The 11375-nt window shown below is 50.7% G+C and overlaps 1 protein-coding gene across 3 annotated transcripts in view; it reads left to right on the forward strand.

Moving 5' to 3' along the window:
• Positions 1 to 2837: 2837 nt before the first annotated feature.
• Positions 2838 to 11375, forward strand: part of PKLR (pyruvate kinase L/R) — an 11842-nt gene continuing 3304 nt past the window's right edge. Inside the window, exons 1-10 of one of the 3 annotated variants that reach the window (XM_003795286.3) lie at positions 2840 to 2971; positions 3313 to 3393; positions 4249 to 4431; positions 8478 to 8569; positions 8656 to 8787; positions 8974 to 9160; positions 9527 to 9797; positions 9903 to 10053; positions 10352 to 10504; positions 10582 to 10748. In XM_003795286.3, coding sequence (XP_003795334.2) covers positions 2872 to 2971; positions 3313 to 3393; positions 4249 to 4431; positions 8478 to 8569; positions 8656 to 8787; positions 8974 to 9160; positions 9527 to 9797; positions 9903 to 10053; positions 10352 to 10504; positions 10582 to 10748 — 1517 coding nt within the window. In that variant the 5' untranslated portion in view covers positions 2840 to 2871. Of the gene's footprint in view, positions 2972 to 3312; positions 3394 to 4248; positions 4432 to 8477; positions 8570 to 8655; positions 8788 to 8973; positions 9161 to 9526; positions 9798 to 9902; positions 10054 to 10351; positions 10505 to 10581; positions 10749 to 11375 lie in introns of all 3 variants that reach the window. The other 2 variants (XM_023516391.1, XM_023516392.1) reach the window with 2 other exon arrangements.

An 11375-nucleotide genomic window follows, 5' to 3' on the forward strand; every position in this document is an offset into this window, starting at 1 on the left:
GCACTCTACTAAGGGCAATAAAGTAAGACTCTGTCTCTACCAAAAAAAAAAAAAAAAACTGGACAGACACACCAACAATATAGAGGAAGGAACCTTTAATTGCAGGTGAGAACTCAGGTGCCTCAAGGTGTGAAATGCTGAATTCTGAGGACTAGTTTTTTTTTTAGAGACAGAGTCTCACTTTATCACCCTTGGTAGAGTGCTGTGGCATCACAGCTCGCAGCAACCTCCAACTCCTGGGCTTAGGCAATTCTCTTGCCTCAGCCTCCGAGTAGCTGGGACTACAGGCGCTCACCACAACACCCAACTATTTTTTTGTTGCAGTTTGGCAGGAGCCAGGTTTGAACCCGCCACCCTTGGTATATGGAGCTGGCACCCTACCCACTGAGCAACAGGCGCCACCCTGAGGACTAGTTTTGTTTTTGTTTTTGTTTTGTTTTTGGCTGGGGCTGGGTTTGAACCCACCACCTCCGGCATATGGGACCAGCACCCTACCCTTTTGAGCCACAGGCACCACCCCATGAGGACTAGCTTTTTTCTAGCCTCTTTTATACCTTTTTTTCTCCAGTTCAATATCAGCTACATAGTTATGGCTACAGATGTTAGAAACCAGGGTATTGTTTAAATTAGAGTCTTTTTCTCCTTTTCTTTCTTTCTTTTCCTTTTTCTTTTCCTTTTTTTTTTTTTGAGACAGAGCCTCAAACTTTCACCCTGGGTAGAGTGCCATGGCATCACAGTTCACAGCAACCTCCACCTCCTGGGCTTAAGTGATTCTCTTGCCTCAGCCTCCCAAGTAGCTGGGACTACAGGCGCCCACCACTATGTCCAGCTATTTTTTGGTTGCAGTTGTCATTGTTGTTTGGCAGGCCCAGGCTGGATTCAAATCTGCCAGCTCTGGTGTATGTGGCTGGTGCCTTAGCTGCTTGAGTTAAAGGCGCCGAGCCTTCTTTTGCTTTTCAAGGTTATTTCAGCTCAGTGTAAAGTTTGCTCTTATTCTTAGAGAAGTTGTTCTTCTGCAGCTGCCTGCTGCTTTCTCAGGATCACTGAGAAATATAAGATTTCTTTCTCCTTCCTCAGGCATACATCATTTTCACCCCCACAGAAAACCCATGCCCCATTTGTCCTCCCTGGTTCCTTCTCATCACTCCAAAGAGGCCCTCTCCAACCACCTTATTTAAAATACATTCCTTGGGTGGTGCCTGTGGCTAAGTGGGTAGGATGTCAGCCCCATATACTGAGGGTGGCAGGTTCAAACCCGGTGCCAGCCAGCTAAAACAGCAGTGGCAACTGCAACAAAAATAGCTGGGTGTTGTGGCGGGTGCTTGTTGTCCTAGCAACTCAAGAGGCTGAGGCAAGAGAATTACCCTAGCCCAAAGAGCTGGAGGTTGCTGTGAGCTGTGATGCCACAGCTCTCTACCGAGGGAGATAAAGTGAGATTCTGTCTCTAAAATAAAATAATAAAATACATTTCTCTCTCTTGTCATCACTGGGTTCTCCATTCCAGCACCCTGATCAATTACTTAATAACACAAAGTTTGTAGTTATATAACTACTTTTTTTTTTTTTTTGCAGTTTTTGGCTGGGGCCAGGCTTGAACCTGCCAGCCCCGGTATATGGAACCAGTGCCCTACTCCTTATATAGAAAATATTCTATTTTCTCACTATACTGTAAATCCCACAGAAGGGCAAAGGCCCTGTCACTTTTGCTCGCTACTATATCTGGCACAGAATAGGTGCTCAGTGAAGACTGCATGGTGGCAAATGGGCAAATGGTAACCAAGGTGATGATGATGATGATGCTATCAGAGCCCTTCCAGAGAAACCACTGTTTTGTATTGACTGAACCCATGGCTATAATCTGCCCAAAAGTGGTAGCAGGATTGTTCCCACAAAGGATGCCCCAAACCAGGGGTCCTCAAACTTTTTAAACAGGGGGCCAGCTCACTGTCCCTCAGGCCGTTGGAGGGCCAGACTGCAGGCCCTGGGACGAGTTGGCTGCTAAGCAGGACAGGCCGCGGTGGCAAAAACACCCAGCAGGCCGATAAATGTCCTCCGCATTTGGCCTGTGGGCCATAGTTTGAGGACGCCTGCCCCAAACTATAGAGATGGGGCTGGTTGGGGTCCCAAAGAGAGAAGCACCAAATGCTGGGGTGATAAGTTCAAAGGGAAACTCACCCACAGAAGGGGCTGCAGCGTACCCTCCCTGTGGACAGCAAGACAGAGAATGTTCCACCTGTATGTGTCCACAAGGAGGGGCTCAGGTGTGGGGTTTATAGGAGAGTTTAAGAAATTTGGCTGGGGAAGGGCTCACTTGTGCTTGCTTAGCCACATGATTGGTCTTCAGTATTTCCAGTGCCAATCTAAACGGTTTATCAGGGCCTGGGAGTGCTTGAGGCCCAGCTTGGGCTCAAGCTTTCAGGGGAAAACAAGCAGCTTCGAGGTCACAGAGTGGTCAAGTCACGCTGTACTTCTCACTCAGGACAGAGAACAAAGTAGAGAGATGGAGGAACCATACACCCACCACACTGTCAAGTGCTCCTCTTCCCCTTTCTTCAGGCTCCAGTCTCCTACCCTAAAGCCCCTACTTCCGAGTTTTGCTATGGATAACTTCAGGAAAGTACAAAGAAAAAGGGCAACAAAAATCTCCTCAGGATGATGACCAATGTGAGTGGACTGAAAATGGAAGAGAGAGGGGAAATGCCAGGAGATGTGAGGAGAGAGCCAGCATGCCTGGGGGAAGGACTCTGTGGGGACCGGGTGGCTATTGGGTGTGCCCTTTTCTATTCTCTGGTTCCCTTAGATAAGAAGAGCAGTTTTGTCATACTCTTGCTTCATTCCACAGTCCTGCCAGCCCTAGTCCCACTGGAAAGCATGTCAGCCCAGGAGACCATATCAACCGAGCAGCTTTGGTCAGGGGTCTCTAAGTCCCAAAAAGACTTAGCAAAGTACATTCTGACTGGGGCTCCAGGAGGTAAGAAGGGGAAACAGATACTATCGAACAGAGGGGGGAAAAGAGGGTAAAAATAAAGAATGGGGGTAGAGGGTATAAATGATCCCTATCTGCTGCTGGCTGTGACGGATCAGGGGAGGATCTGCATTCATCATTCTCCCTTGTGTTACATTATGGACCCTGGGCTGGAGCTCTTGTCCAGGGGCTGTAGGCAGGCCAGAGAGGAGACTACAGCATGGGAGCCACGGGGCATTCCCGTGGTCCCTGGACTCTGGCCCCTGGCTTACCAGGCTTCCCATGGAAAGGGAGACACTGGTGACATTTTAACCAGTTAGCCCAGCACCAATCTAAACTGACCCCAGCCCAGCCCAGCCTCATGCCTCTGACAGCCCAGCAGTGTGGAGCAGACCCACAGAGAGGAGAGGCGTGCAGTGGCATGGAAGGTGAGCTGAAAATGGGGATCTCCTGAGCTGGGCTTGGTCAAGCTACAGGCACGTGGAGCAGCATTGAGGGTGCTGGGGAAACTAGAGGAGGGTATGGGGCAGCCAGTCAATTTCCGGGGGTTGGAAGGAAGAAAACAAAAACATCAGGAGAGGGAACTGGGTGACTCTGGGCCTGTATAATGAGGCCACTGTGAACTAGACATCAAGGTGGGGTGAGGCTGAGGGAGGTCAGCAGCTGAAGGGCAAGAACACTGCAAGGGGGTGAGGGTCAGTATAGTTTGGTGGTCTAAAACTTGAGCCCTAGATTTGAATCTCATCTCTGTTACGTAGAAGCTGTATGATCTTGGGCAATTTATTTCATCTTTCTCAGCCCTGTTCCTTTTCTGTAAAATCAAGATAATTAGAGAGAATTACATAGAATCTGCTTAGGCCAGGCATGGTGGCTCACACCTGTAATCCTAGCACTCTGGGACGCCAAGAAGGGTGGATTGCTTGAGCTCCAGTCTGAGCCAGAATGAGACCCCACCTCTAAAAATAGCCGGGCATTGTGGTGGGTGCCTGTAGTCCTGGCTACTTCGGAGGCTAAGGCAAGAGAATCACTTAAGCCCAAGAGTTTGAGATTGCTGTGAGCTCTGTTGCCACGGCACTCTACCAAGGGTAACAATTGAACACTGTCTCAAAAACAAAAACAAAAACAAAAACTGCTTTATAGGATCCTTGTAACTTAGTAAAAGAACTCATGCATGATGCTTAGCTTCTAAGAAGGGCTCAAGACAACTTGAAGGAGTAATGAAATCACAGAGGAGAGGCAGGCCAGGCAGTGCCACACAGCTTCTGAGTCCCCTTCTATTGCAGGGCCAGCGGGCTATCTGCGTCGGGCCAGTGTGGCCCAACTGACCCAGGAGTTGGGCACTGCCTTCTTCCAGAAGCAGCAGCTGTCAGCTGCAATGGCAGACACCTTCCTGGAACACCTTTGCCTCCTGGACATTGACTCTGAGCCCGTGGCTGCTCGCAGTACGTGCATCATTGCCACCATCGGTAAGATCTACCAATCTCTCTAGACACACAGTGGTTCTGGGGTCTGTCTGTCTGTCTTTCTTTCTTTCTTTCTTTCTTTCTTTCTTTTTTTTGAGACAGCGTCTCAAGCTGTCGCCCTGGGTAGAGTGCTGTGACATCACAGCTCACAGCAACCTCCAACTCTTAAGCTTAAGCTATTCTCTTGCCTCAGCCTCCCAAGTAACTGGGACTACAATGACTGGTTATTATTATTATTATTTTGGTTGTAATTGTCATCATTGTTGTTTGGTGGGCCCAGGCTGGATTCGAACCCACTAGCTCTGGTGTATGTGGCTGGCGCCCTGGCCGCTTGAGCTACAGGTGCCGAGCCCTGGGGTATTTCTTTTTCTTCTCCTTCTTCTTTTTTTTAAGTTTAGCTTTATTTTATTTATTTATTTATTTTATTTTTTGCAATTTTTTTTGGCCGGGGCTGGGTTTGAACCTGCCACCTCCAGCATATGGGACTGGTGCCTTACTCCTTTGAGCCACAGGTGCCGCCCCCTGGGGTATTTCTTTATGTGCTTCCTCATCTTTTATCCTTTATCTCCATTGAATATACATTTGTTGAATGAACAAATATATATACATATATATTTTTTGAGACAAAGTCTCACTTTGTCACCCTTGGTAGAGTGGCATTTTAGCTCACAGCAACCTCAAACTCTTGGGCTAAAATTATTTTCTTATCTCAGCCTCCTGAGTAGCTGAGACTACAGGTGCCTGCCACAATGCTTGACTATTTTTAGAGACTGGCTCTTGCTCTTGCTCAGGCTGATCTGGAACCCATGAGCTCAGGCAATCCACCCACGCTGGTCTCTCAGAGTGCTAGGAGAGGCCACTGCTCCCTGGCCTCAATATTTGTTGAGCTCCAGGTAGATAAGGTTGTGGGCCCTAGGAATAGATTAGGGGAAAAAAACAGACAAAAATCCCCACTTATGGGGGCTGATGGCCTAGCTGAGGATAACGACAAATAATAAACATAACAAAATTTTTTAGGCTGGGCACATTGGCTCGTGCCTATAATCCTAGCGCTCTGGAGAAGGGACAGGAGAATAACTTGAGCTCAGAAGTTCAAGACCAGCCCAAGCAAGACTGAGACCCTTCCTCTCTACCAAAAATAGAAAAATTACCCAGGTGTTGTGGCAGGTGACTATAATCCCAGTACTCTGGGAGGCTGAGGTATGTGGGTTGCTTAAGCTCAGGAAATTGAGACCAGCCGGAGCAAGAGCAAGACTTCATCTCTACTAAATATAGTAGAAATTCCAGCACTTTGAGAGGCTGAGGTGGGGGAATCACTTGAGGCCAGGAGCTCAAGATCAGCCTAGGAAACATAGTTTTTTCCTACAAAAAATAAGAAAAAAAATACTAGGCAAGTGTGGTGGTTTGTGCCTATGGTCCCAGCTACTGGGGAGGCTGAGGCAAGAGGATCACCTGAGCCCAGGCATTCAAGGATGCATTGAGTTATAATGATTCCACTGCACTCCAGCCTGAGCAACAGAGCACCACCTTGACTCAAAAGAAAAAGAAAATTATAGGCTCGGCGCCTGTGGCTCAAGCAGCTAAGGCGCCAGCCACATACACCTAAGGTGGCGGGTTCGAATCCCCAGCCCGGGCCTGCCAAACAACAATGATGGCTGCAACCAAAAAATGGCCAGGCGTTGTGGCGGGCGCCTGTGGTCCCAGCTACTTGGGAGGCTGAGGCAGGAGACTCGCTTGAGCCCAGGAGTTGGAGGTTGCTGTGAGCTGTGATGCCATGGCACTCTACCCGGGGGATAGCTTGAGGCTCCGTCTCAAAAAAAAAAAAAAAAAGAAAGAAAATTATAGACTAAGTGCTTGTAATCCTAGCACTCTGGGCAGCCAAGGTGGGAGTACCGTGTTTCCCTGAAAATAAGACCTACCCCCAAAATAAGCCCTAGCAGGATTTCTGTTAATTTGTTAAATGTAAGCCCTACCCCATAAGACCTAGTGATGGGCGTGGCTATGCAGTGTATCTGCATAGCCATGCCATGCATTTTGGTGCGGAGCGGTAAGGAAGACTGGAATACCTTTTATCTGCCACAGCTCCTTTCTCCAAGCCGAGCTGTTCGCCCTTGTGCAGGTGCATGTGTGGTAACCGCAGTCGGAGGCAACCTACTGCGTACTGTGAAACGCTAGGGGAAAGGAGTTCATGCATCACTAGCGCTAGCCCCACCAACAAGCTCAGTTCCCCCTGTCAGGTTCCAGAAGATGACTTAACTGTATTTGAATAAATGTAGATTGTTGTATTATACTTAACAAAAATAAGACATCCCCTGAAAATAAGCCCTAGTGTGTCTTCTTGAGAAAAAATAAATATAAGACAGTGTCTTATTTTGGGGGAAACATGATATTGCTTGAGGTCAGGAGTTTAAGACCAGCCTGAGCAAAAGTAAGAGTTCAGACTCTATCTCGACTAAAAATAGGAAATTTAGCCAGGCACAGTGGTTCATGCCTATAGTCCCAGCAAGTTGGGAGGCTGAGGCAGGAGGATAACTTGAAGATAGTTGTTCAAAGTTGCCGTGAGTTATGATCACACCACTGCACTCTAGCTAGGGCAACACAGTAAGACTTTGTCTCAAAAAAAAAAGTTTAGGCTCGGTGCCTGTAGCACAGTGGTTAAGGCACTGGCCACATGCACCAAGGCTGGCTGGTTCAAACCTAGCCCAGGCCAGCTAAACAACAATGACAACTGCAACCAAAAAATAGCTGGGCGTTGTGGTGGGCACCTATAGTCCCAGCTACTTGGGAGGCTGAGGCAAGAGAATCGCATGAGCCCAAGAGTTTGAGGTTGCTGTGAGCTGTGACACCATAGCACTCTACTGAGGGTGACAAAGTAAGACTCTGTCTCAAAAAAAGAAAAGAAAGAAAGAAAAGGAGAACTGATGGAGAACAGGGCATGTCAGGTTGAGCGAAGATCAAAGAAGGGAGACTGAGAGGAGTCAGCCAGTGCTGTGCCACTGAAGAAGCTGTATGTGGAGGGATATGTGTCCCAAGCTGCTGTTGGGGTCAGTAAGTGAGGGCTGAGTACCCAGCATTACACTGAGCAAGGACACAACCTTCTTGGTGACCTTTACAAGAACAGATGGGGCCAATACCTGACTGGGGTGCGTTCAAGGGAGAATGGGGGAGGGGAGCTGGAGTCAGGAACTACAGATAACTCTGGCAGTGAGCTTTGCTCTAAAGGAGAGCAAAGAGTAGGGCTGAATGTAGTTGGAGGGGAAATCAAGATTAAAGATTAGAGTCTCACTTTGTTAGCTTGGGTAGAGTGCTCTGGGGTCATAGCTCACAGCAACCTCAAACTCCTGGAAATGATCCTCTTGCCTCAGCCTCCCAAGTAGCTGGGACTATAGGCGCCACCACTACACCCAGCTAGCTTTTCTATTTTTAGTAGAGCCGGTTTCTTTCTCTGAGCCGGTCTCAAACTCTTGAGCTCAGACAATCCTCCTACCTCAGCTCAGAGTGCTGGGATTACAGGGTGAGCGACCGCACTCTGCCAAAAGAATAGTTTTTAATGAGGAAAGACATGACAGCAGGTTTACATGCTGATGGGAATAATCCAGGAAAAAGGAAAACATTGGTGACATAGAGGACCAGAGAATGGCTAACAATCTTTGTCCTTGAGCAAGTGAGGAGGAGGGGACCAGTGCACAAGGAAAGACCCTTGGCGAGGACTGGAGAGGTTAGTGCCGCTCTCAGCGGAACTACACCGGAGGCAGAGCCGGGTGGGCTAAGCCTCTAGGGGCAGCAAGCCCTCCACTCTGAACCTGCGCATCCAGTGTGCCCCCTGGGTTACCCCACAAGTAGTCCTCGCAGGTAACTCAGGCTTTGCAGATGACATATCTTCCAAGACGCTCCCCACTGTGCCTCACCCAGGGGACAGGTGTTGGCAGCAGGAGGGAATGGAGTGTGTGAACTGTAAGCAGGAGTTGTGCGGGGCTGTGAAGGCCAGGTACAGAGACTCCTGTCTGGGGGTGGTGATGGTTGGTGTCGGAGTGCGATCTCTGGTCCAGGGCCGGCGTCTCGCTCCGTGGAGCGCCTCAAGGAGATGATCAAGGCCGGGATGAACATCGCGCGACTCAACTTCTCCCATGGCTCCCACGAGGTACTGGGTGCACCGGGGAGGCGGGCAGGGCTCCTGGTTGCCCGGTGCCGGCTCAGTCCCTGAAAGTCCACTCCATCCCGCCGCAGTATCACGCCCAGTCCATCGTCAACATCCGAGAGGCGGTGGAGAGCTTTGCGACTTCCGCGTTCAGCTACAGGCCTGTGGCTATTGCCCTGGACACCAAGGGGCCCGAGATACGCACGGGGACCCTGATGGGGGTGAGAGGCGGGACGGGGCCGGCATGTCTAGGGCGGGGCGAGGCCGTGGAGCCGCAGACCAGCGCCTAGGCGGGTGAGGCGAGACCTGGGGGGCGGGGCCAATAGTGGGGCGGGACAGGTGGGGAGGAGGACGGGGCTGGCCCTGGGTCCCCGGAGCGAACCCACGCCCCTCTGGCTCTGCCCCAGGGCTCGGATTCGGAAGTGGAGCTGGTCAAAGGCTCGCAGGTGCTGGTGACCGTGGACCCGGCCTTCCAGATGCGGGGAGATGAGAACACCGTGTGGGTGGACTACCCCAATATCGTCCAGGTCGTGCCCGTGGGGGGCCGCATCTACATTGATGACGGACTCATCTCTCTAGTGGTCCAGAAAATCGGTGCGGACGCCTCCTGTCCTGACCATGCTAAACGCCTGGCATATCCTTTTCCCTTTGGCGCCCCCGCTCGCCCTTAGGCCCACGGCAACTTCCCTTCACCATATATCCTTTCCCACCCGCCCCAGGAATCCCCAGCCCTCAGACCCTGAGCCCACCTGGGTTAGGGATGGACTTGTAGATTACTCATTTCTTCCACATTCGTTTTTTTGGTGTCTATTCGAGACTGTGCCCAGGACGTGGGTGGAGAGATGAGTTGGACAGGACATGGCTCCTGATCTCCCAGGGGTCCAAGCCCGGTGTTCTTTCAGTCATGGCTATGCCCAGGGCCTCACCCCTGACCGAATTTGACTTTTCCCATGTCCACAGGCCCAGAAGGGCTGGTGACCCAAGTGGAGAATGGTGGCATCCTGGGCAACCGGAAGGGTGTGAACTTGCCCCGTATTCAAGTGGATCTTCCAGGGCTGTCAGAACAGGATGTCCGAGACCTGCGCTTTGGGGTGGAGCACGGCGTAGACATTATCTTTGCCTCTTTTGTGAGGAAAGCCAGTGATGTGGCTGCCATCCGAGCTGTTCTGGGGCCGGAAGGACAGAATATCAAGATCATCAGCAAAATTGAGAACCATGAAGGTGTGAAGAGGTGAGGCTGGGTCTTTGGTCCCATCAGGCCCTATTACTATCTTCTTTCCTCTCCTGTCTGCCTCTCCCTGGCATCTGCCACAGCCCTGATTCCCCCAATCCCCAGTTTTGATGAAATCTTAGAAGTGAGTGATGGCATCATGGTGGCACGAGGTGACCTGGGCATCGAGATCCCAGAGGAGAAGGTTTTCCTGGCTCAGAAGATGATGATTGGGCGCTGCAACTTGGCAGGCAAGCCTGTCATCTGTGCCACACAGGTGTGGAGCACTCTGGGGGCACTCTGTGGGTTTTAGGGACACCTGAGGGTTAATACCTACACCTTATGTCTATAGCTCATTTCTCTGTCCAGTGTTTAATCCTCAGACAGCCAAGTGAGGTAGAGATACTATGACTTCTACTTTCAGATAAGAACACTGAACTGCCAGGATCACAGTTTGTGATTGTTACCCTGGTTTTCAGGGCATTCTCAGAGTGTGGGTGTCAGAGAAATAGCTTGGGCAGGGTCCTCAAGCCGAGTGTGACTCCTACAGCTCTTATGTCCATGGTATCCTCCAGATGCTTGAGAGCATGATCACCAAACCACGGCCAACAAGGGCAGAGACAAGTGATGTGGCCAACGCAGTGCTGGATGGGGCAGACTGCATCATGCTGTCAGGAGAGACTGCCAAGGGCCACTTTCCTGTAGAAGCTGTAAAGATGCAGCATGCGGTAGGGCTCACAATGAAAGGCGAGTGGGCCGGGGGACCCCAGCACCCCTGCCCAGCCTGACAGCCTGGTTCCTGCAGATTGCCCGGGAGGCAGAGGCTGCAGTGTACCACCAGCAGCTGTTTGAGGAGCTACGTCGGGCAGCACCACTGAGCCGTGACCCCACTGAGGTCACTGCTATTGGTGCCGTAGAGGCTGCCTTCAAGTGCTGTGCTGCTGCCATCATTGTGCTGACCACAACTGGCCGGTGAGGGGTCAGCGGTAGGCTGCGGTGGGCCACAGGCCTGGGTTTAGTTTGGTCATCAAGGATGGAGAGTTATAATTCTGGGACAAGAGGAGGGGAGAGCCAGAGGTCAGGAGAGGCAGAACCAAGACAGAGAGCTGCCAGGGGCTGAAAGGGGACAGTGGCATCACTACACATATTAGCTTGGAGGTGCTTTGGGCTTCTAGAGCTCAAAAGCAAGCCCACCTACCCCCCAGGCCTTAGTATGCTGAGGTGTTGCAGAGGACCCAGTGGGCCTTGCTCTGAAACTTAGTTCTGTGAGCCTGCTGTTTCCTCATGTCTGTTGTAAGTCAATCATTTGTTTCTCATGGGTGGTAGGGATTAAAAGGAGACTTTTAGTACTATGCAGAAATTAAGGCTTGGCATCTGTAACTCAGTGGTTAGGGCATTTGTGGCCACATACACCAAAGCAGGTGGGTTTGAACCTGGCCCAAGCCTACTAAACAACGATGACAACTGCAACAAAAAAACAACTGGGCATTGTGGTGAGCACCTGTAGTCCCAGCTACTTGGGAATCTGAATCAGGAGAATCACTTAAGCCCAAGAGTTTGAGGTTGCTGTGAGCTGTGATGCCATGGCACACTCTACCT

The sequence above is a fragment of the Otolemur garnettii genome, unplaced genomic scaffold, assembly GCF_000181295.1.
Source record: "Otolemur garnettii isolate 467f Iridium unplaced genomic scaffold, OtoGar3 scaffold00091, whole genome shotgun sequence".
In the NCBI taxonomy this organism is placed as follows: Eukaryota; Metazoa; Chordata; class Mammalia; order Primates; family Galagidae; genus Otolemur; species Otolemur garnettii.